Genomic DNA, 26,991 nt, shown 5'->3' with positions numbered 1-26,991 from the left:
GCTTGGCAAAGTGGGTGGGGTTATATCCTGTCTGTTTGTCCCTGTCTGGGGGTATCGTCGGACGGGGCCACAGTGTCTCCCGACCCCTCCTATCTCAGCCTCCAGTATTTATGCAGCAATAGTTTGTGTCGTGGGGCTAGGGTCAGTCTGTTGTATCTGGAGTATTTCTCCTGTCTTATCCGGTGTCCTGTGTGGATTGAAGTATGCTCTCTCTAATTCTCTCTTTTCTTTCTTTCTCTCAGAGGACCTGAGCACTAGGACCATGCCTTAGGACTACCTGGCCTGATTATTATAAAACATTTGATTGATGATGCACAGCTGCGCATAACGATGGTGACAGGTGTGCCCCATAACGAGCAACCTGGTGACCTAAAGGACAGAGAGAGAGCACACTTGACAGTCAGGCCATGAGACATCCAGAAAAAGGGATCTTCTCATAAAAACGTCTATAGTGTCCGAACGGTTTGGCAATCGGCATCACAAGACTCGTCTGAAAGTCAGTACAGCCTCTTCTGCTAACTTCTGTCTATAACATCTGAACGGTTTGGGCTAATATGTCCTCTGAAGGTTCCCAGTACCAGTTAAAAAAATAAATGGAAGTACAGTATATATGAAATAAGGGGTTAAATACATGTAAAATACATACAAATAGGTTCCTGATCTTTCGTATATCTCTCAAATACAGTGGGGCAAAAAAAGTATTTAGTCAGCCACCAATTGTGCAAGTTCTCCCACTTAAAAAGATGAGAGAGGCCTGTAATTTTCATCATAGGTACACTTCAACTATGACAGACAAAATTTAAAAAAAATCCAGAAAATCTCATTGTAGGATTTTTAATGAATTTATTTGCAAATTATGGTGGAAAACAAGTATTTGGTCAATAACAAAAGTTTATCTCAATACTTTGTTATATACTCTTTGTTGGCAATGACAGAGGTCAAACGTTTTCTGAAAGTCTTCACCAGGTTTTCACACACTGTTGCTGGTATTTTGGCCCATTCCTCCATGCAGATCTCCTCTAGAGCAGTGATGTTTTGGGGCTGTTGCTGGGCCACACGGACTTTCAACTCTCTCCAAAGATTTTCTATGGGGTTGAGATCTGGAGACTGGCTAGGCCACTCCAGGACCTTGAAATGCTTCTTACGAAGCCACTCCTTCGTTGCCCGGGCGGGGTGTGTTTGGGATCATTGTCATGCTGAAAGACCCAGCCACGTTTCATCTTCAATGCCCTTGCTGATGGAAGGAGGTTTTCACTCAAAATTTCACGATACATGGCCCCATTCATTCTTTCCTTTACACGGATCAGTCATCCTGGTCCCTTTGCAGAAAAACAGCCCCAAAGCATGATGTTTCCACCCCCATGCTTCACAGTAGGCATGGTGTTCTTCGGATGCAACTCAGCATTCTGTGTCCTCCAAACACGACAAGTTAAGTTTTTACCAAAAAGTTATATTTTGGTTTCATCTGACCATATGACATTCTCCCAATCTTCTTCTGGATCATCCAAAAGCTTTCTAGCAAACTTCAAACAGGCTTGTATCAGTGGTCTTGTATGTCTTCCATTTCCTAATAATTGCTCTCACAGTTGATTTCTTCAAACCAAGCTGCTTACCTATTGCAGATTCATTCTTCCCAGCCTGGTGCAGGTCTACAAATTTGTTTCTGGTGTCCTTTGACAGCTCTTTGGTCTTGGCCATAGTGGAGTTTGGAGTGTGACTGTTTGAGGTTGTGGACAGGTGTCTTTTATACTGACAACAAGCTCAAACAGGTGCAATTAATACAGGTAACGAGTGGAGGACAGAGGAGCCTCTTAAAGAAGAAGTTACAGGTCTGTGAGAGCCAGAAATCTTGCGTGTTTGAAGGTGACCAGATACTTATTTTCCACCATAATTTGCAAATAAATTCATTAAAAATCCTACAATGTGATTCTCTGGATTTTTTCCCTCATTTTGTCTGTCATAGTTGAAGTGTACAAATGATGAAAATTACAGGTCTCTCTCATATTTTTAAGTGGGAGAACTTGCCTAATTGGTGGCTGACTAAATATTTTTTGCCCCACTGTATAGAACAGACAATTCAGAACAAACTTTGTTTCAATTTTTTTTTACTGTTTCTTTTGGCGAATAGTAGTAATACCAAATTCAATGTTTCATAATTGTTTGATATATATATTTTAATACCTTAAGGGATCTTAAAATTCTGAATCAAAGAGATAAATGGTCCTTGGTATGATCATCTTAAAACAATTCCATATGTTCGCTTAAAACCCCTCCCCCAGATTAGACAGGGCTTAGCCTCTAGAGGGTTTAAAGTCTGTTCTGGCCTCCCTGCATGCTGTGTCTGTTACACAGAATTCTCCAGAACAGGCCGTGGGCTCTGCACCCACCAGTTGAATAAGAAAGGACAGACACAAAGGCTGGACCCTCCAAGTAGCTCTCTACCATGTTATTTTTGTCCTGCTTTCCTTCTGACAGGCATGAATAGCACAGGTCTGTTAGGGGTCACCAGGGTGAGTAGAGTGAACTCTTGAACTGCACATGTCTCGGAATGTGTTTACACACCACAATATATTTCACCCAGGAAAATGTTACAGAGGTCACTTTCTGTTTTTTTTCACAACTCAGTCGCCACTGCCACCCACAAAGGGCTGTGCTATGTTATATTTAATCTCCAATACTAACTTTGTTTTTAGTACATCCACCTATCCGTGCTAGTCTGAAACAGTCTGGCAGCACACCAACCCACCAAGAAGTACAATTTTTGTACGAGTCATAGTTGAAATCAGGACCTCTTGGTCATCAAAACAAGAAATGCTAAACGCACAAATAATAGACATTGAGCTGTTACAAAAATATTTTTTTACCAGCGTAAAAATCTATCTGCCAATCTCTTATCCTTGGAATACCCACAAGACCTATCACCGGTTATATTGCTCAGTAAGTGGAACGAAACTTGGAATGGTGTCAAACAAGTGGTTTCCATATGTTTGATGTGTTTAATACCGTTCCATAAATGCCATACCAGCTATTACAATGAGCCCGTCCTCCTATAGCTCCTCCCACCAGCCTCACCTGCCTTGGAATCTTTAGTTAAGTTTCAATCTCAACCTTTGGGTGTTAAACGAGGGCTAACCAGTAAGAGGCAGTATGTTTCTACCAGACAACCTGGCATATCAAGAAAGACAGGAAACATATGTTCAGTAGGAAACACACAACAGGAGGCTGCTGAGGGGAGGACGGATCACAATAATGGCTGGAACAGAAAAAATGGAATGGCATCAAACACATGGAAACCGCTCCAGTCATTACCACGAGCCCGTTCTCCCCAATTAAGGTGCCACCAACCTCCTCTGAAACACACACAATCACAATGGTTGAATAAATGCAATCTCTATGTAATTAGCATATACTTAGGAAACAACAAAATATTACATTCAGAATGACTGAATGAGAACCATAAATGAGCTATGCTATTATTATTCAAGTGAAGTCACCCAGCAAGTAGTCAATATGCACATGTGGAAGTTGGATTATGATTTTGTAATAACAGTAGTTTATTAGTCTCCCCTTTTGGGACAAAGCAGCATTTAACTTCAATTGTCAAACATTTTGGTTGCTAATGCAATTAGTTCCAGCAACGGGGCATCATTGCGGGTTATAAAAAGACATCAAAGCAAATGAAAACAAACATTAAAGGCCCTCTCCAGGGAAGGCTCAGTTTGGTTCAGACGCTTTAATGTTTCCCAACTCCTCGGAGGACTTTGGAGTGCACAGCAATTTGTCTTCCACTTGTTTTGCCATGCCTCTGCCAGAAATGTCAAGGCTCTCCAATAGTTAGTTGTCGTATTTGGGTCAGTGCAAAATACATAATAAAAGAGGTACTTAATTCAGGGATCAGACATATAATGAAAGTCATTTAGTGCTAGTTTACCTAAGTGTTCAGGAGAAGCAGCTTGTGTTTGGGTGCAACTACAGATGTCTGTCGTCCAGTTTTACCTGCCCCTGGTGTGCCCATTCCAACACTGGTCGTCATCGGTGGCATTCCCTGCTGTCACCCTGTGTGGCTGGCAGATGTCCTCAGGCAGGTTGGACCACAACTTCTTGAACAGCTTCAGTTTCTCCTTGATGTCAATCACCTGAGCATGTGAAGTAAAGGGAGACCAATTGACAGCATTGACTTGGGTATGAGACTCAATGGTCCATAACCTCATCATCGGGTGATACTTCATTTAGCTAGAAAGACTGTAGTGTACACTTGACACTTTATCAAGACATTGAACACAGATATTGCAACTAAAAGAATGGTCAAATTGTGAATGTACATTCTGAGTGTATACACGTTTAAAAATCAATTTCACTCGTGGCTCAAGGAGACAATGAAGCTGTCCCCTATAGAGGACGAATGGGATGAAGGCTGATGTGGAGAAAAGTCCAGACCAGCAGAGCCCTCCAAAGACACATTTACCTAGCAACCACGCATCACAACCACAAAATGCCTGGCAACTTGCACCATAAACCTGGATGTTGTATTAAAAAGTTTGGATTTACGTCGTTCACAGAAGTTGAAGGGAAACCTGATAACGTCAGAGTGTCCCCCTTATCTGTCTCCCCTTGTCATGCTATGAGCAGCAGGGTAAATTGTAGTGAACCTGTAGTTGAACATGAAAGGTGCAGTACTGACAGTGGGGTCGCTGCTGTAGGCCACTGCCACTGCTTTTGATGTGTTAATCCTGTCACACGAATGCCAAAGCATGTTAGCAGCTCTGATGCTGCTGCCCAGAGGGGCCAGGATACCACTCAGTGCACTAACATCACCGACCATGTTTCACTAAACCACACAACTGACTGCACTAAGATTCAATTCTTTGGGGATACACTGGGTGCAAATGGCATCCTATTCCCTACGTAGTGCACTACTTTCGACCAGGCCCATAGGACTCTGTATAATATACCTACCATCATATGAGCTAAGGTGGACTGGGAAATACGTATTCATGTGATCTCACCATCAACAAATACAGAGATTAGACTGACACAACTCCGATACGTTCCTTTATAGCGGCCCCTGATTACCTTGTAATCTGAGGAATAAAACATATTGTACTGTGCAGCTAGAGAAGGCAGGGGTGGCTTTGTTCGTTGGTGGATGGTTTTAAAAGGACATTCAAGAGATTCATTTTGGCCAGTCTGCTTCACAGAGCTTTGAGAAATAAATGTGGGCTTGAGCTTTTGCACAGTGCATTCGGAAAGTATTCAGACCCCTTCCCGTTATCCACATTTTGTTATGTTACATCCTTATTCTAAAATGGATTCAATTGTTTTTTTTTCCTTCATCAATCTACACACAATACCCAATAATGACAAAGCAAAAACAGGATTATAGACATTTTTGCTAAAAGAAAAACAACAACTGTCACACCCTGACCATAGTTTACTTTGTATGTTTCTATGTTTTGGTTGGTCAGGGTGTGATCTGAGTGGGCATTCTATGTTGGATGTTTTGTTTGTCTATTTCTATGTCTGGCCTGATATGGTTCTCAATCAGAGGCAGGTGTTAGTCATTGTCTCTGATTGGGAACCATATTTAGGTAGCCTGGGTTTCACTGTGTGTGTTATGTACTTGAGTGAAGACCCAAAAGCGGTTTTAACAGAAAACAGAGTTCTTTAATAAAAAAACAGGAATGGCATAAATCCTCTTCCAACGTTGACAATGGAACAAAAATAACGTAGTATAGTGCAGGATGCACCTGCCAGGCAGACTCCGACAGGATAGGACAAGGTGGAAGCAAACGAGACGACAGCTTGCTTCTGGCATCAAAAACACAAACAAGAATCAGACACTGAAAGTAGCAGGAACAGAGAGAGAAATAGAGACCTAATCAGAGGGGGAAGAGAGAACAGGTGAGAAAGAGTGAATGAGCTAGTTAGGGGAGATGTAGAACAGCTGAAGAATGAGAGACAGAGAAGGTAACCTAAAAAGACCAGCAGAGAGAGACAGAGTGAAGAGAAAGGACAGGAACAGACATAACAAGACATGACAGTGTGTTTGTGGGTGATTGTTCCTGTCTCTGTGTTTTCACCAGATAGGACTGTTTATGTTTTCACACATTTTATTGTTTTGTTAGTTATTTCATGTCGAGTTCCTTTATTAAAGAACATGAATAACCACCACGCTGCATTTTGGTCCGCTTCTCCTTCACCAGAGGAAAACCCTTACAACAACACTGAAATATCACATTCACATAAGTATTCAGACCTTTAATCCAGTATTTCGTTGAAGCACCTTTGGCAGCGATTACAGCCTCAAGTCTTCTTGGGTATGACGCTACAAGCTCCCCCTTTATTTGGGGAGTATCTTCCATTCTTCTCTGCAGATCCTCTTAAGCTTAGTCAGGTTGAATGGGGACCGTCGCTGCACAGCTATTTTCAGGTCTCTCCAGAGATGTTAGATCGGGTTCAAGTCCGGGCTCTGGCTGGGCAACTCAAGGATATTCAGAGATTTGTCACTCCTGCATTTTCTTGACTGTGTGTTTAGGGTTGTTGTCCTGTTTGAAGGTGAACCTTCGCCACAGTCTGAAGTCCTGAGCGCTCTGGAGCAGGTTTTCATCAAGGATCTCTCTGTCCTTTGCTCTGTTCATCTTTCCCTTGATCCTGACTAGTCTCACAGTACCTGCCGCTGAAAAACATCCCCACAGCATGATGCTGCCACCACCATGCTTCACCGTAGGGATGGTGTCAGGTTTCCTCCAGATGTGAAGCTTGGCATTCAGGCCAAAGAGTTTAATCTTGGTTTCATCAGACCAGATAATCTTATTTCTCATGGTCTTAGAGTCCTTTAGGTGTCTTTTGGCAAACACCAAGTGGGCTGTCATGTGTCTTTTACTGAGGAGTGGTTTCCGTCTGGCCACTCTACCATAAAGATCTGATTGGTGGAGTGCTGCAGAGATGTTGTCCTTCTAGAAGGGTACTTGGTCACCTCCCTGACGAAGGCCTTTCTTCCCCGATTGCTCAGTTTGGCCAGGCGCCCAGCTCTAGGAAGAGTCTTGGTGGTTCTAAACTTCTTCCCTTTAAGAATGATGTGTTCTTGGTGACCTTCAATGCTGCAGACATTTGTTGGTACCCTTCCCCAGATCTGTGCCTCAACACAACCTTGTCTCAGAGCTCTACGGACAATTCCTTCGGCCTCATGGCGTGGTTTATGCTCTGACATGCATTGTCAACTGTGGGATCTTATATAGACAAGTGTGTACCTTTCCAAATCATGTCCAATCAATTTAATTTGCCACAGGTGGACTCCAATCAAGTTGTAGAAACATCTCAAGGATGATCAATGGAAACAGGATGCACCTGAGCTCAATTTCTGGTCTCATAGCAAAGGGTCTGAATATTTATGTAAATAAGCTATTTTTTTACATAAATTTGATAACATTTTCTTAAAAACAGTTTCAGCTTTGTCATTATGGGGTATTGTGTGTAGATTGATGAGAAAACATATACTTAATACATTTTAGAATAAGGTTGTAACGTAACAAAATGTGGAAAAGGGGAAGGGATCTGAATACTTTCCGAATGCACTGTAATGGTAGTTGTGTTTAATGTGACTTCAATTGATGTTATCATGAAACTATGATGGGGCTCGAGACTCAACAGGCTGTGTTATCTTACCTCGCTCCATATTCTCATTGATCATATTCAGGGGGATCCATTCTCAGAATTCAGTTTCATTACAAAATAAGTGAATACATATTAAATATATATTTCTTTATATCCCATATTCTTAACATTTAAATATATAACTTATATTCCTACAGAGTGAACAAAGACCATCTCCAGAGTGAGAAAATATACTTTGAATGGAATCCAAATGGAATTTGACTTTCTACCTCAATCTCAAATACTTTCAGCACACCAAAGGAGTGAGAATAAAGAAAGAGGAGAAGGGAGAATGTGCTTTAAAAAAATAAATAATAAGTAGACCAAATGCAATTTACTTCTATAAGCTGTTTTTGAATCTCAGTCCCCCTCTTCATTGTGCATTCCCTATGAATAAATCAAATGGTATGATGACTGCATCAACAAGCTGATATAGGCAGGATGGCAGTATAGCACACTATGACCACTAGATGGCACTACATCTCTTAGAAATTGAGGGAGTGCGTGTGGATGGTGTAAGTGAGAAAGAGAGAGACCGCAAATTCAACTGCAAATGCAACACTGTGTACCAGCCTTTTTATACATGAATGTATTACATTATACATGAATGTATATTAATGTACACTGAGAGCACAAAACAATAGGAACACCTTCCTAATATTGCATTGCACCCCATTTTGTCCTCAAAACAGCCTCAATTCGTCAGGGCATGGACTCTACAAGGTGTCAAAAGCGTTCCACAGGGATGCTGGCCCATGTTGTCTCCAATGCTTTCCACAGTTGTGTCAAGTTGACAGGCTGTCCTTTGGGTAATGGAACACCCAAAACAGTTCTTGACACACTCAAACCGGTGCCGGCACCTACTACCATACCCTGTTCAAATGCACTTCAATATTTTCTCTGGCCCACTCACCCTCTGAATGGCACACATACACAATCATTGTCTCAAGAATTAAAAAACCTTCTTTAGCCTGTCTCCTCCCCTTCAGCTACACTGATTGAAGTGGATTTAACATGTGTCATCAATAAGGGATCACAGCTTTCACCTGGATTCACCTGGTCAGTGCCTTCAGAAAGTATTCACACCCCTTGACTTATTCCATATTATGTTGTGTTACAGCCTGAATTGCTCACTCAACTACACACAACACTCCATAATGACAAAGTGAAGACATGTTTTTAGAAATGTTAAAGTCAATAAATGTTTGAATCACCTTTGGCAGCGATTACAGCTCAAATCAAATTTTATTGGCCACATACACATGGTTAGCAGATATTAATGTGAGTGTAGCAAAATGCTTGTGCTTCTAGTTCCGACAGTGCAGCAATATCTAACATGTAATCTAACAATTTCCCAACAGCTACCTAATACACACAAATCTAAAGGGGTGAATGAGAATATGTACATATAAATATATGGATGAGCGATGGCCGAGCGGCATAGGCAAGGTGCAGTAGATGGTATAAAATACAGTTTATACGTATGATATGAGTATTGTAAGATGTGTAAACATTATCAAAGTGGCATTATTTAAAGTGGCATTGCTTAAAGTGACTAGTGATCCATTTATTAAAGTGACCAGTGATTGGGTCTCAATGTAGGCAGCAGCCTCTGAGTTAGTGATTGCTGTTTAGCAGTCAGATAGCTTTGAGATAGAAGCTGTTTTTCAGTCTCTCGGTCCCAGCTTTGATGCACCTGTACTGACCTTTCCTTCTGGATGGTAGCGGTGTTAACAGGCAGTGACTCGGGTGGTTGTTGTCCTTGATGATCTTTTTGGCCTTCCTGTGACATCGGGTGCTGTAGGTGTCATGGAGGGCAGGTAGTTTGCCCCTGGTGATGCGTTGTGCAGAAGGTACCACCCTCTGGAGAGCCTTGCGGTTAAGTACAGTGCAGTTGCCGTACCAGGCGGTGATACAGCCCGACAGGATGCTCTCAATTTTGCATCTGTAAAAGTTTGTTGGTTTTGGTTGACAAGACACATTTCTCCAGCCTCCTGAGGTTGAAGAGGCGCTGTTGCACCTTCTTCACCACACTGTCTGTGTGGGTGGACCATTTCAGTTTGTCTGTGATGTGTACGCCGAGGAACTTAAAACTTTCCACCTTCTCCACTGCTGTCCCTTCAATGTGAATAGGGGGATGCTCCCTCTGCTGTTTCCTGAAGTCCACGATCATCTCCTTTGTTTTGTTGTCTTTCCGGGTAAGTCTCTAAGAGCTGTCTTTTATAATGTTTGCCCTTTTTTATTCTTCAAGCTCTGTCAAGCTGGTTGTTGATCATTGCTAGACAGCCATTTTCAAGTGTTGCCATAGTGTCACGCCCTGACCATAGCGAGCTTTTTATTCTCTATGTTGGTTTGGTCGGGGTGTGACTAGGGTGGGTCATCTAGGTAATTATATTTCTATGTTGGCCTGGTATGGTTCCCAATCAGAGGCAGCTGTTTATCGATCGGCAGCCATTTCCCCTTTGTGCTTTGTGGGATCTTGACTATGTATAGTTGCCTGTGAGTACTATAGCAGCTTCACATTTAGTTTTGCATTTATTGTTTTCTTTGAGTTTCACTTCAAAATAAAGAGGATGGAACCATACCACGCTGCATCTTGGTCCACTCATTATAACGATCATGACACAGCTTTTTTTGTCGATTTAAGTCAAAACTGTAACTAGACCACTCAGAAACACTCATTGTTGTCTTGGTAAAGAACTCCAGTGTATATTTGGCCTTGTGTTTTGGGTTATTGTCCTGCTGAAAGGTGAATTAATCTCCCAGTGTCTATTGGAAAGCAGACTGAACCCGGTTTTCCTCTAGGATTTTGCCTGTGCTTAGCTCTATTCTGTGTCTTTTTATCCTAAAATCTCTCTAGTCCTTGCAGATGACAAGCATACCAATAACATGATGCAGCCACCACCATGTTTGAAAATACGAGGAGTGGTACTCAGTGATGTGTTGGATTTGTCTCAAACATAACACTTTGTTTTCATAAAGTGAATTTCTTTGCCAAATATTTTGGCAGTTTCACTTCAATGCCTCATTGCAAACAGGATGCATGTTTTGGAATATTTTTACTATGTACAGGCTTCCTTCTTTTCACTCTGTCATTGAGGTTAGTGTTGTGGAGTAACTACAATGTTATTGATCCATTTTCAGTTTTCTCCTATCACAGCCATTAAACTCTGTAACTGTTTTAAAGTCACCATTGCCCTCATGGTGAAAACCCTGAGCGGTTTCCTTCCTTTCCTGCAACTGAGTTAGGAAGGACGCCTGCATCTTTGTAGTGACTGGGTGTATTGATATTGATCCAAAGTGTAATTAATAACTTCACCATGCTCAAAGGGATATTCAATGTATTTTTATTTCATTTTTTACCCATCTACCAATAGATGCCCTTCTTCGAAAGGCATCGGAATAAAAACAGTGTTCTTTTGTGGTTGAATCTGTTTTTGAAATTCACTGTTCGACTGAGGAACCTTACGTATACTTTTATGTGTGGTGTACAGAAATGAGGTAGTCATTCATAAATCATGGTAAACACTATTGCACACAGAGTGAGTCCATGCAACTTATTATGTGACTTGTACATTTTTACTCCTGAACTTATTTAGGCTTGTCATAACAAAGGGGTTGAATACACTTCAGCTTTTCATTTTTTATTAATTGGTAAAAAAAGTCTAAAAACATAATTCCACTTAGACATTATGGGGTATAGTGGACAGTGTATAAAAGAATCAGGCTGTAACACAACAAAATGTGGAAAAAGTCCAGGGGTGTGAATACTTCCTGAAGGCACTCTATGTTATGGAAAGAGTTTTGTACACTCAGTGTATAATAGATACATTACTGTATATTGTGTACCGACATCCACGCACACACACACACACACACACACACACACACACACACACACACACACACACACACACACACACACACACACACACACACACACACACACACACACACACACACACACACACACACACACACACACACACACACACACACATTCTATAAAAAATGTAAGTATGGATCATGCAAATGGTATACATAATTAATACTTGACATTAAAGTAGCAAGGTCATACTTTAAACTATGCTTCCTCTTGCTGTGCTAATATGCCATGGGAGTTGAAGTATCTGCACCAGCAAGTGATAATACAAATGAGTTACATAAGTCTATATATACAAGCAAATGTTTTATACATTTACAAGATATTACAAGGCTCCCGAGTGGCACAGCTGTCTAATGCACTGCATCTCTGTCACTACAGTCCCTGGTTTGATTCCAGGCTGTATCACATCTGGCCGTGATTAGGAGTCCCAAAGTACGGCGCACAATTGGCCCAGCGTCGTCTGGGGTAGGCCGTTACTGTAGGTAAGAATTTGTTCTTAACTGACTTGCCTAGATAAAGTTTACATTTTTTTTTAAATAAAAAAAACTCTTCAAGGTAAAAAAACATGCAAAGATACATAGAGATTCTCAAAATGTAAAAAACCTTATAATCTCAGCTCTCGATAGAGCCACTTTTACTGAGAGGAAGTTTATTTGAATTGTCTAGTGCATGCATGTATGCATAAGAAGTGGAGGGTACATAGGCTGAGCAGCACTGACAGACAGGTACAGTATGTGCAGGGTGTAAATGAAGGGAATATGGAGAGTAGAGAGAGAGAAAGAGAGAGAAAGACTAAGAGAGCAAAGGAGAGGGAGAAGGCAGAAAGAGAGACACAGAGAGAGCAAAAGAGAACGACAGACTGAGACAGAAAAAGAGAGAGAGAGAGAGGGGGGGAGAGAGAGAGAGACAGAGACAGAGAGAGAAGAGAGAGGAAACTGAGATTATGTTCATGACCTTGATCATCTCTCTAAACGGCTGTCAGACAATAGGAGGTATTTCCATTAAAATCCCAAACATCCTTCAAATACTCCAAAGAAATGAACCCCACTTCCTGTTTACTCTAACATCCACACTGATTGGGTGATAATGACAAATGTGAAGCCACAGGACATTAAAGGTATGGTTATTAACCATGGTTAATATCCATATATATTTATATATATATATATATCAAGACAGAGAACACAGGGCTCTAATGTAAGTCACTTTGGATAAGAGCGTCTGCTAAATGACTAACATGCATAACGATTGAAATGTGAAGTCTTCACCGTGAAGACAGAATGAAGACATTTCCTTTTATGTGCCACTTTGATGCACATTTGGACAAATTACATGTTGCACCACCGGAACAAGAAAATGTGCCAGTATATGAGCTGCGTGTTAAATAGGTAGCTTTCAACCCTATTCACTAGCATTCACTGTTGAGGAAATAAATACAGTACAAATCACTGTGGAAATAATGTTAGTAATAATATCAAGGATATTCGATCGAGAATATCATAATAGCTATCGAGAGAGCACTGTTCAGAGTTTCTGTATTTGACTAGCTAATCTCACAGTGGAGTCTTTCCAGTTTAAACAACCCAGGACTCTACCCAATCAAAGAGCATGGGCTTGTGTTTCTGCTGCTGAACTCATATCTACATTCTGTTTAATGCGTCATGCCATCTATAATCCATCTCTCTTCAAAGCGCGGAGCGGTCCTTTAGGCTAATGACAGAATATTTAGAATACCTCCAGAGGACGCGTGCCTGCTGATTGCTTTAGAATGACTGCCACGAGGCAGTGATACGGATATGCAGGGACGGCCACAGAACCTGACAAACAGGGCAAAAAGTCATTAGGAAATGTGAAATTGTTTCAGGATTGCTGGGGGTCGAGGCTTTCTGAGCTTCAAATGACATTTCTAGTCTCAATGCTTGTTTGTATTCACAATGAAATACATATCGTTGTGACAAAGCTTTTCACGTAAAGGTTATGGGGGGAAAAAGTGCTATGGTTTGGATGGAATAATGTGTGAAAACACTGAAGACTTAACATGAAATTAAACAGAGGATCAAATTCTGCAGCAGAGTCCAGCCTAGCCTTCTGCCTTCTCTCTCTCTCTCTGTTCTGATCCATACAGTACATCTCTCTCTCTCTCTGTTCTGAGCCATACAGTACATCTCTCTCTCTCTCTCTGTTCTGAGCCATACAGTACATCTCTCTCTCTCTCTGTTCTGATCCATACAGTACATCTCTCTCTCTCTCTGTTCTGAGCCATACAGTACATCTCTCTCTCTCTCTGTTCTGAGCCATACAGTACATCTCTCTCTCTCTCTGTTCTGAGCCATACAGTACATCTCTCTCTCTCTCTCTCTCTCTGTCTTCTGATCCATACAGTACATCTCTCTCTCTCTGTTCTGAGCCATACAGTACATCTGTTCTCTGTTCTGATCCATACAGTACATCTCTCTCTCTCTCTCTCTCTCTCTCTCTGTTCTGAGCCATACAGTACATCTCTCTCTCTCTCTGTTCTGAGCCATACAGTACATCTCTCTCTCTCTGTGTTCTGAGCCATACAGTACATCTCTCTCTCTCTCTGTTCTGAGCCATACAGTACATCTCTCTCTCTCTCTGTTCTGAGCCATACAGTACATCTCTCTCTCTCTCTGTTCTGAGCCATACAGTACATCTCTCTCTCTCTCTCTCTGTCTCTCTCTCTCTCTCTGTTCTGAGCCATACAGTACATCTCTCTCTCTCTCTCTCTCTCTCTCTCTCTGTTCTGAGCCATACAGTACATCTCTCTCTCTCTCTCTCTCTCTCTCTCTCTCTCTCTCTCTCTCTGTTCTGAGCCATACAGTACATCTCTCTCTCTCTCTGTTCTGATCCATACAGTACATCTCTTGCTCTCTCTCTCTGTCCTGAGCCATACAGTACATCTCTTGCTCTCTCTCTCTCCCTCTCTCTCTCACTCTCTCTCTGTCCTGAGCCATACAGTACATCTCTTGCTCTCTCTCTTGCTCTCTTTCTCTCTCTCTCTCTCTGTCCTGAGCCATACAGTACATCTCTTGCTCTCTCTCTCTCTTTTTCGATTTATCCCTTTCCACCTCTCTTTCTCACTTTCTCTCCCCCCTTCTGTCTGCAGCTGTCTGCAAGGGGATTACCAATGGGAAACCAGCAGGTCTAACTAATGGATGTAAAAGGCAGTATTGGGGATTAATCCAGCTGTAAACATCATTAGTTATGTGCTAATGCCGCCGTAAATTACACACACACAACCTGTCATACAGCGGACATCACGACTTTACTTTAAACTCAGATCAACTAAAGTGCCTTCAAATTCAAAGCAGTTCGTTCCGAAGCAAACTTACCATGCACACTATATTTGCTCATTGTGGGAAATAATTGGGTAGTTCGGAATAGACAAACACATGGGCAGAGTATTTACAGATGATTGTCATCTACCTAGGCTACAAGAGTACAATGCATTTTATATACTATAAGCAAATATTTTATGCAGATAATTACACGCCTTTATTTGTAGTAAAACAAATGAACCATAGTATATCTGTGTGCGTTGATTAAATGACCCTTGCCATACCACCTTTTGTTTTGCTCGTCCCGCTGTCCTTGTATCTGTGTTGCCCTTGCCAATCTCCAGGTCAAAAGCTGCCGTGTTACCGGCTTTCAAGCCAAAGTCATCCTCCTGGCTGTTCTACCATGCTGCCAGGGGCCGGAGACCAAACTCTATCAACTTACTACGGGATGAGCACCAAGGTGACTAAGACCAACCTCCGTTGGCTGTCAGACTGCAGAGGCGAGACACTGTATATAAAAAGGGAGCATGCCCTAACTTGATTCAGCACTGCTTTCATTAAACATCTTTTCTTTACGTTTTTTATTTTTTTATTAAGGCAAGGTGTCACTTCCTCAGAGCGTCGTTAATGCGAATTTGGAAAATATCGTTTTTAAAAAAGGGACACATGTTCTATGTCACTTACAAAGGACACTATGATGATTAATCAACTGTTATTTGTGGCTTTCTAAAATGAATAACAAAGCATGTCATCGCTGCCGCATACAGAAAGTATTCTTCAGTCACAAGTCTCTACTAAATGAGTGCAGGCTGAGCTCAGTCTAATCATAGCCTGTGCAGAAGGTCTGGCCACACAAACCACAAGGGGCAGAGAACTCCATGATCAACCTATTTTCCCTGGCAACAGCACTACTGCCTGCTTTAAAATAGGTTTTTCATTTGATATGAATGCTGTATTCTAGCTGCATCTCAATTACAGTACAGAGCTCAAGAAGTCTGCTCCCTGCAGCAAACTCCTGCCATACTCCATATGTCTGACTCTGACCAACAGTGAGGTGGAATGGATGACCCTGACACCAGACACTCTTCTCTCATTGGAGTCCACAGTAACAGGGATATTTCAGTCTGCTACAGTAGATCCAGACCCTAGGCTACTCCATTGGGCAACACTGCCGGTTGTTATTCTAACCCTCTGAGTAGGGACTGATTCACACCTGGGACAGTCGGTGAATTAGACATTCCCACCCATTGTCAAGGTTGGTAAAACATCTATTACAGTCTCTGTTACTGCTGTAATGTCTTCAACAGACGTGGAATCCACACACATCTTTTCGCACTCCTTCACATTCTTCACAAATGCCGCTGCTTGTCTATCCTGATTGCCCAGTCACTTTTCCCCTACCGACATGTATATTACCTCAACTTCCTCATACCCCTGCACATTGACTCGGTGCCGGTACTCCTTGTGTGGAGCCTCGCTATTGTTATGTTATTGTGTTACTATTTCCTTTTTCTTGTTGCTATTTTGTCTCACGTTTTAACTCTGCATTGTTGGAAAAGGGCTGGTAAATAAGCATTTCACGGTTGTATTCGGCACATGTGACAAATACAATTTGATTTGATTTTGATCTTAAATAACACTATTTACCTATCCTTTATGTTTTTAAAGACTGCAGATGTCCCTGTTCCCCAGCTCCAGTGTGGAGAATGGTGGCGGTGGAGTGAGCCCCTGTGGGTGTTTGTCCCTCGACACGGCTATTTAATCACTGGTGTCTAACACCTCATAAACCCTTCCTCCTGGGCCTGGGTCTCCTCATAAACAGCACAGCCTCTCAACCACGACACACCATCTGTCCCAAAACCCACTCTGCATATTAAAAATCTCCCAAAAAGAATATTACCCCCCCCCCCCAAAAAAACACATACTAAGTAAATTAACTCAGATTGTGTTTTGAATAAAACTTTCCACAATGGCATGACCGTTGAATTGTGTTTGTGTCCTTGGAAGAAGCTAAACTCTGAGAGGGGACAGGGGTTACTGCATAAAGCAACTAGTGTAGTGCACATGGATGTGTTGTCTCATTTCACCCTAATCAATAACAATCAACAGAGGGTAGGTACAAACATGTTTCCCCTTTGTGATGCCGTATTGGGCGACCCCTAAAAGAGATCAAACAACCGTTCATCCTGTCAGTTTAAGCACAGACGGGACGGATATACCTGAGCAGTTCCTCCTTCAAACTCAGGCCAATGACACAGTCGGCCTTTACAGTAACTTCAATGTGTTGTTTGTATTATGAAACTAGCTTACTGCAGTGCAACTTCCAAAACACACATACCCCGATGGCATTGGCAAACGGCCACACATGATTGTACAGACTCTAAGTGAATATCTCCATGAGCAACAAAGCAACTGTGTTTCAGTGAACAACTGGCAGAAAGTACGCTGTCACACTGTCTTCAGCAGCCCCTCTGAAGTTGTCAGCTGCATTCTGAACTTGTCACATGCATCAGCAGCACTCGGATATTGAATTTGAATAACGGGGTTCAATCAGTGCCGAACTGTGAAATATCTGCGCTACTGTGGTATATTTCAATGGCCACAAGATAAACGTTTGGAAGCCAATGACTATTTATCCATGCCACAACAGGTGGAGGCCAATCAGCCTGCAGCCCCAGCCACAGCCTCACGCTTCAGTATCAGCAGCCAAAGTCCTACCCTCAGCTCCATCCTTAACATCAGCTTCAGCCGCAGCTTTCACCCAAGCCCTTAACCCCAGCAGCCCTAAGCCCGAGTAGCACCAGCCCTACCTCCAGCCCCATGCAGCCCCAGACTCATGCAGCCCCAGCCCCACGCAGCCCCAGACCCACGCAGCCCCAGACCCACGCAGCCTCACACCCACGCAGCCCCAGACCCACGCAGCCTCAGACCCACGCAGCCCCAGACCCACGCAGCCCCAGACCCATGCAGCCCCAGCCCCATGCAGCCCCAGCCCCATGCAGCCCCAGACCCATGCAGCCCCAGACCCATGCAGCCCCAGACCCATGCAGCCCCAGACCCATGCAGCCCTGGCTTGGTTCCCTGGAGTGCTGATTATGTCTCTGCATTAAATCTGCCGGAGCGGATGGCTATGATTTAACACAGAGATCTCAGCATAGGGGTGGTGTGTCCTGCTTGTATATCATTCCAATACCCAAGAGTGATGGCACCATATGTCTGTGAAGCCCTGTCTTTGTGACTGTTATTACAATGTTTCCTGGCACAGCACATAATTGACGCGAGGTGAGAGTCTTATTGTCATTCAAATGTGACTATTATTTTCAGGTTGCTTTGATTTAACTTTGGAACAGTGAGAGAAATGCAGCAGCATCTCCCCCAGTGTTATGGTTGGCAGAGATTGAAGGGATGACAGATGCAAGCAAGGCTACGGGAACAATGGCAATGAATATTTATCACCATTCAGAAGGCTCCCCATATATCAAGTGTTTGAAATGTTCAAGCCTCATATTAGACAAGGGAATAACACGTACATAGAGCAATGATGAAACAATATTCATATCTACAGTACTTTTACTTGGAAATTCTGCTTGTAATGCTAGTGCATAATGATGAGCTACTTTAATCTTGATCCAGTGCAGCTTCACGTACAGTAGAACAAACAAACAGTTACGGTTGGTGTCATATGTTGTTTACGTGGACAATAAACCGCTGTTTTGGCTATTTCCCAAATATATATTGAATTGTAGCATATATATTTTTTGAATCCCTTGAGGATATGTAGTTTTGTTTTACACAATTCAACCGAACAGTATTATCGAGAAATCCTTCAACATACAGATCATTTCATGGACTATATGTTACGTGTCTGGGATTGTATCTTAGTTCTCACTTCTCTACATCCTTAAATAGTATAATAGTGTTATTTTCTCATTTAAACCCCATGGACAGATAGTAACATTGAGAGGACAGGACAAGACCAAATTCCTGAAGCAACCAATGCTTTACAAGGAGGAGTAAGTGTGTTATAGCCTACCATGTTCAACTAATTAAAGAAATACAGTATTTTAGTGCTCTGAAATATAGCACCAAACATACTGCATTTGCAGACAGTATGTCACTGTGCAGTAGTTGTGAGATCTTTAAATTTTTACTAACTATTGCATGCAGGTTCCAGTGGGAGTACAGTATACTAACGAAGGGGTTGAAGAAGGTCCAACAATAAGTGGCTTCTTTCAATTAGTTGTTGTTGTAACAGCCTTTTACACGCAGTCAAATTGTCCCACCGTGCCGTAATCAGAGTAACCCCTCTTTACATACCCTGGAATCAGTCCCTCAACGACAAGCAGTTAAGCGATACACTTGATCATGGTGCGCTCAATTCATCAAACAGGGATGCCTTGGTGTGGCAAAATGACAGAATATTGATGAAATGGTTCTAAGTTTGTGCTAGTAATTTGCCCTAGGCTAGGACTGGAGAAGTGGTTGAGCGAGAGGAGATGATTAAAGGGAAGCTCCATGCTGTTCAGAAGAACAGAGCAATCGGGGGGCTCTTCCCCGGCTGGCCCGGCTCTCCGGGGAAGCCTGCAAAGGCCCGGGTGGGATGGGGCCAATGTATCTCATTAATGTATTGACAGATATGGAGAGGAGCAGGGCCTTAATGGCAACACCATTAGTTAGGATGAAGGAATGATCCATGGAAGGAGACCCTGCTAACAAGAGACGAAGAGGAACCTGGTGTGAAGCTGCCTGAAATGATTCATATCAAATCCCTTGATGATGACAGCAATGTTCCTCCAAGTAAAACATCAAATATCGGCGTATAATAGCCATATTAATAGCCATATTGATAGCCATATTAATAGCCATATTAATAGCCATATTAATAGCCATATTAATAACCATATTAATAGCCATATTAATAGCCACATTAATAGCCATATTAATAGCCACATTAATAGCCATATTAATAGCCACATTAATAGCCATATTAATAGCTATATTAATAACCATATTAATAGCCATATTAATAACCATATTAATAGCCATATTAATAGCCATATTAATAGCCATATTAATAGCCACATTAATATCCATATTAATAGCCACATTAATAGTCATATTAATAGCCACATTAATAGCCATATTAATAGCCACATTAATAGCCATATTTGTTTTTCAAATGACATGCAGTTAGTTTCAAGTTATTCATAGAGGTGAGTGGTACAGAGTGCCAGGGACTCATTATGAGATAACAACTTGCAGTGGTGTTGCTTGTGGTTGTGGTGTGTTTGCATGTGTGTCTGGTGATGGAAGGGAATGTGTTATTTGGTGACTCTCATGTGAGAGCCAAAGTGTCTGTTTGTGCCATGGCTGTACCGCTGTACACATCTGCAAGCAGAGCAGAGTGATATCGTGACATCTTCAGGAATAGAAATGGCTTCCTTCCGTTTATAACGAAACACAGCTGCGAAAGAGCCTGGTGCCATGCCATCTTTACCATCCTTCTGCTGTCTGACACACAGCTCATTGTTTCACAATATCAACTATTTGTGGATAGAAAGTGCTAATTCAAGAACTGAAATAGAATAAAACACCACATGACTTGGATTATAAGGTGAGATGCAGTTCCTTTGGAAAGTATTCAGACCCCTTGACTTTTTCCACATTTTGTTACATTTCAGCCTTATTCTAAAATGTATTAAATAAAACAACACACAATACCCCATAATGACAAAGCAAAAACAGTTTATTTTATTTTTGCAAATGCATTAAAATTAATAAACAGAAATACCTTATTTACAAAATTATTCAGACCCTTTGCTATGAGACCAGAAATTTAACTCAGGTGCATCCTGTTTCCATTGATCATCCTTGAGATGTTTCTACAACTTGACTGGAGTCCACCTGTGGTAAATTCCATTGATTGGACATGATTTGTAAAGGCGCACACCTGTCCCACAGTTGACAGTGTGTATCAAAGCAAAAATCAAGCCGTGAAGTCAAAGGAATTGTCCGTAGAGCTCCGAGACAGGATTGTGACGAGGCACAGATCTGGGGTAGGGTACCAAAACATTTCTGCAGCATTGGAGGTCCACAAGATCACAGTGACCTCTATCATTCTTAAATGAAAGAAGTTTGGAACCACCAAGACTCTTCCTAGAGCTGGTCGCTTGACCAAACTGAGCAATCGAGGAAGAAGGGCTTTGGTCAGGGAGGTGACCAAGAACCCGATGGTCACTCTGCCAGAGCTCTAGAGTTCCTCTGTGGAGATGGGAAAAACTTCCAGAAGGACAACCATCACTACAGCACTCCACCAAACAGGCCTGCATGGTAAAGTAGCAAGACGGAAGCCACTCCTCAGTAAAAGGCACATGACAGCCCGCTTGGAGTTTGCCAAAAGGCACCTAAAGACTCTCAGACCATGAGGAACAAGATTCTCTGGTCTGATGAAACCAAGATCGAACTGGCCTGAATGCTAAGTGTCACCTCTGGAGGAAACCTGACACCATCCCTTACGGTGAAGCATGGTGGTAGCATCATGCTGTGGGGATGTTTTTCAGCTGCAGGGACTGGGAGACAAAGATGAACGGAGCAAAGTACAGAGAGATTCTTGATGATAACCTGTTCCAGAGCTCTCAGGACCTCAGACTGGGGTGAAGGTTCACCTTCCAACAGGACAACGACCCTAAGCACACAGCCAAGACAACGCAGGAATGGCTTCGGGACAAGTCTCTGAATGTCCTTCAGTGGCCCAGCCAGACTTGAACCCGATCGAACATCTCTGGAGAGACCTGAAAATAGCTGTGCAGCAACGCTTCTCATCCAACCTGACAGAGCTTGACAGGATCTGCAGAGAAGAATGGGAGGAAGTCCCCATATACAGGAGTGTCAAGCTTGTAGCGCCATACCCAAGAAGAATCGAGGCTGTAATCGCTTCCAAAGATGCTTCAACAAAGTAATGAGTGAAGGGTCTGGATACTTATGTAAATGTTATATTTCAGTTTTTTATTTGTAATAAATTTGCAAAACTGTCAAAACCACTTTTTGCTTCGTCATTCCGGGGTATTTTGTGTAGATTTAATGAGGAGAAAAAAAACATTTCATCGATTTTAAAACAAGGCTGTAACGTAACAAAATGTGGAAAAAGTCAAGGTGTCTGCGTACCTTCCCAAAGGCACTGTACATCAAATATCTTGCAGTATTATAGAATGTGTGACGTCTATTTCTGGACTAAATCTACAACGAGAGAGAGTAGAGCCTAGTATCTCCTCAGCGAGATATCCTGTGATGGAGGCATGATAATAGAGGCATTTGCTAACTTGTCATCTGTTTGTTCATCCTCATTTCCCTTGAAACCGCCTGGCAAATGATTTAGCATACAAGTAGCTCTGGAGACCGTGAAGTCGAAGAAAACACTAAACCGCTTGTATCAAACCCATTGTGATTCGGGAAACATTCTGAATGTAGTCTCGGGTGGTTATCCAAGATTGCTGGCATTTGCTGAATTTGTCAGGCTACCATTTTCAACCATTACATGTGTATGCTTGAGTACCACCCTTTGTTCAGAGATTCCTAAATACACTGTCAAATCATAGGACTATCCATCTTTACACTGTTTATTTTTTTGTGGTTTTGGGGGAAACTAACAATTATGTTAGAATCTGTGGAATCTACATAATAGCATGGCTGGAATGGATAAATGCAACCACTATGAGAATGGATATGTGGATAGACCTACTTACTTTCATTAAGCCGTATCTAAAACAAGAATGTTTCAGAGGCTTAAAGTGACTCTGCATTGCAGCTGGTTTATGTATGGGTCAAGACTTTGAAAAAGGATAGAATGAAGGGTTCCAGGCCGCAGTATGACCCAGGCCACCACACCGGCATTTCACATTTGTTCCCATGCGCATGGCTGCAAGTCACAAGGGATCTGTGCAATATTGTTTCGCTTGCTTGAGAGACTTCTTTCTATAAGACCCGATTCTACGAGACCTAAATCTATTATGCTCCAGAGAGAAATAGGTAAACATTATATATATTATGAAACATATTATACATATAAGATAGACTATGAATAACTGTAATTACAAATATAACAGGCAGCGTAGAAACTACTGAGATGGAGCACGAGACCAAATTCAAAGGGCAGCATACAAGAGAAGCTGCAACAGACTGTTGTTGTGTTCCAAGATGATGCTCATCTAGCTAATGAAGATAGACTGTAGCTTGGTTTCTATGGCACTGCTCTGGAGTTATCCAATTTCCTTTACTGCACATTAGGCGCCACATCCATGCACAGCTAGAGGACTTCAGTCTCCCAAAAGCAATCAATGAGGCCAGCACAATTCATTTACAGCCACACAACTGAATTAGGGCTGGCGAGAGCATGGATTTGCAAGTACATGGAAATGGACATCAGCCTATCCAGTTACCAAAATACAAAGCAAAGAGTATAATTACACAGAAATAATCCACCGAATGGAGTTAACCAACCTCTTGCAACATCCACGTTCAGTTGTGCAACGATTTATGCTGACGCCCGAAGCAATAGTTTGCTAAATCCATGTTGTATCACGTACAGTATACATTTCCGACTGAAAGGTTGTAAATGGCAACTAAACATTATTTTAAAATTCAATAAAATAACTTTTTTGCTTCCTGTTTTTTCCTGTGATTGAAAAATGACCTTGGAATATATTTCATGACAAGGACGCCCCTGGAGAAGACAATGAATAAAACAACTTATACTAAATGGCACATTAAAGGCCTGCCCTATCATCAAACACCAGCCGTTAAAGGCCCTCTCTGCCTGACACTCTGTGGTGCCTTCATCTCCCTTAGGACGCTCAAAGATCCATTCCTCTCACAGGACTGTGATGGTCGGATGGTGACAGGATGTCAGGAAATTAAGCAGTCATGGCTCATGGAGCCTGGAGGTGGACCGGCTCTTCAGGGCTTCCCCATAAAGCACTGCAACACAGCCAGACAACAACAGACCCTTCCTGAGTTCCTGCCATCCCTGGTTCAGCTTGCATCCTTTGACTAGCTAATTCACCGCTGAAGTCAGACACTAACTCCAAATCAAAGGACTCCTTAGCTTTGGAAACATGCAACATCACTGGGAATGTCACTGATAATTATGATGTTATGGAAGTTAAAGGAAGACAGTGAGTGGAACGACAACACAGCGGAAGTGAAAGAGGAGGCCTCCCACTGGGTATCAGACACCTCTGACGGTGAATAAACAGATGGGAACAAGTGACATTGATAACTGCTGCAGCTGTGGGGACTGCAGCTACTGTATGAGAGACCACAGGATCCGGGTTAATAACTGTCAGTTACCTGGCAGAAGGCTGCTTCAATGAGGGAAATACATGTTTAAGGTATCTGGATGAGCAAACACCCCCACAATCCCAAGCCTAATGCAAACTGCAGCAACCTACTGCCTTAGAGATAGCGGTTCATAAATGAATTTAGGGCTATCACATTTATCATGGCCGCTTCTGGATGGATATTTCACTTGTCTGACTATTGATGGTTAAAGTTAAAGAATGATAAGGTTACACTGGGTCAATATGTCTGCACTCTCTGTTTTCCCAAAGCCTTAAACTTACAAGACATTATATCTTTACTGTTTTTACATTGCTTATTAAAGCATATACAGTGCATTCGGAAAGCATTCAGACCCATTGACTTTTTCCACATTTTGTTACGTTACAGCCTTCTTCTAACTTTGACTATGTATACATACATTTTTTTTGAAAATAAGGTTTTTCTGTTTTTTTATTTTTAATACATTTGCAAACATTTCTAAAAACCTGTTTTTGCTATGTCATCATTTGGGTATTGTGTGTAGAGCGATGAGGGGGAAAAGAATATTTAATAAATATAGAATAAGGCTGTAACGTAACTAAATGTAAAAAGTCAAAGGGTCTGAATACTTGCACTGTAACTCACAACTATATATAACCTATAACTCACAGATCATTGAAAACATTCTGACAGACAAAATTATAATCCCTTCTCTGTGGCCAGTGTGATTAAGACAGTCCAGCGTCCCATTACATCCTAATGATGGGCTTTGCACAAATAAATGCACACCAGTGTGTCTGTTTAAAGTAACTGCCTAGTGTTTCCAGATTTCTATTAAATATGACCTGTATTTATTTACAATATGACTGAAATAGTTTTCCTTCCAAAAAATGATAATTAATTACCGTTGACGTTGGAAGTTTACGTACACCTTAGCCAAATACATTTAAACTCAGTTTTTCACAATTCCTGACATTTAATCCTAGTAACAATTCCCTGTTTTAGGTCAATTAGGATGACCACTTTATTTTAAGAATGTGAAATGTCAGAATAATAGTAGAGAGAATGATTTATTTCAGCTTTTATTTATTTTCATCACATTCCCAGTGGGTCAGAAGTTTACATACACTCAATTAGCATTTGGTAGCATTGCCTTTAAATTGTATAACGTGGGTCTAATGTTTCAGATAGCCTTCCACAAGCTTCCCACAATAAGTTGGGTGAATTTTGGCCCATTCCCCCTGACAGAGCTGCTGTAACTGAGTCAGGTTAGTAGGCCTCCTTGCTCACACACGCTTTTTCAGTTCTGCCCACAAATTTTCTATAGGATTGAGGTCAGAGCTTCGTGATGGTCACTCCACATTGTTGTCCTTAAGCCATTTTGCCACAACTTTGGAAGTATGCTTGGGGTCATTGTCCATTTAGAAGACCCATTTGCAACCAAGCTTTAACTTTAACTGATGTCTTGAGATGTTGCTTCAAAATATCCAGATAATTTCCCTGATGATGCCATCTATTTTGTGAAGTGCACTAGTCAATCCTGCAGCAAAGCACCCCAACAACATGATGCTGCCACCCCCTTGCTTCACGGTTGGGATGGTGTTCTTCGACTTGCAAGCATCCCTCTTTTTCCTCCAAACATAATGATGGCCATTATGGACAAACAGTTCTATTTTTGTTTCATCAAACCATAGGATATTTCTCCAAAAGTACAATCTTTGTCCCAATGTGCAGTTGCAAACCGTAGTCTGGCTATTTTATGACGGTTTTGGAGCAGTGGCTTCTTCCTTGCTGAGTGGCCTTTCAGGTTATGTCGATATAGGACTCGTTTTACTGTGGATATAGGTACTTTTGTACCTGTTTCCTCCAGCATCTTCACAAGGTCCTTTGCTGTTGTTCTGGGATTGATTTGCACTTTTTACACCAAAGTACATTCATCTCTAGGAGACAGAATGCGTCTCCTTCCTGAGCTGCATGATGGCTGCGTAGTCCCATGGTGTTTATACTTGCGTGCTATTGTTTGTACAGATGAACGCGGTACCTTCAGGCATTTGGAAATTGCTCCCAAGGATGAACCAGACGTGTAGAGGTCTACAATTGTTTTCTGAGGTCTTGGCTGATTTATTTTTATTGTCCCATGATGTCAAGCAAAGAGGCACTGAGTTTGAAGGTATGCCTTGAAATACATCCACAGGTACACCTCCAATTGACTCAAATTATGTAAATTAGCTTATCAGAAGCTTCTATAGCCATGACATAATTTTCTGGAATTTTCCAAGCTGTTTAAAGGCACAGTCAACTTCGTGTATGTAAACTTCTGACCCACTGGAATTGTGATTTTATCCCTCTGCAAACAATTGTTGGAAAAATGACATGTGTCATGCAGAAATTAGATGTCCTAACCGACTTGCCGAAACTATAGTTTGTTAACAAGAAATTTGTGGAGGGGTTGAAAAACAAGTTTTAATGACTCCAACCTAAGTGTTTTGACTCCAACCTAAGTCTATGTAAACTTCTGACTTCAACTGTATGTTAAAAAGCATATTTTCTCTGTTGAAATGCTGTAGGTGTACCCCAACAATCGAATGGTTTGTGCGTATACTGGTCATTAAAAATAGTAATGCAAGTAAACTGCTGAATTGCAAGCTCATCCTACTTTAGACCGCTGATTGGCCAGCTCATCCTTCTCAGGGAGATGACATCATGTTCTATGAGGAAATAGCCAAGCATTTTTTAAACTGTCTGTTTGAGATACAAGTTTGAGGTGGGGTTTTGGAACAATATTTTCTCCAATTTATGCTTTCGCCACAAATACGATTATAGGATAAGTCAACAACA

General features: G+C 41.8%; 1 protein-coding gene across 1 annotated transcript in view; it reads right to left on the bottom strand.

The window, feature by feature from the left end:
• The window catches only part of LOC135519423 (glypican-6-like), a 115,490-nt gene that overhangs the window by 4,476 nt on the left and 84,023 nt on the right, over positions 1-26,991 (bottom strand). The window contains exon 7 of the mRNA XM_064944638.1: positions 3,997-4,136. Coding sequence (XP_064800710.1) covers positions 3,997-4,136 — 140 coding nt within the window. The remainder of the gene's footprint in view (positions 1-3,996; positions 4,137-26,991) is intronic.

This window comes from Oncorhynchus masou, chromosome 29, assembly GCF_036934945.1.
Source record: "Oncorhynchus masou masou isolate Uvic2021 chromosome 29, UVic_Omas_1.1, whole genome shotgun sequence".
NCBI classification, from domain to species: domain Eukaryota; kingdom Metazoa; phylum Chordata; class Actinopteri; order Salmoniformes; family Salmonidae; genus Oncorhynchus; species Oncorhynchus masou.
Note: the sequence above shows the minus strand (reverse complement) of the source record. Positions and strands in the feature narration are given on the sequence as shown.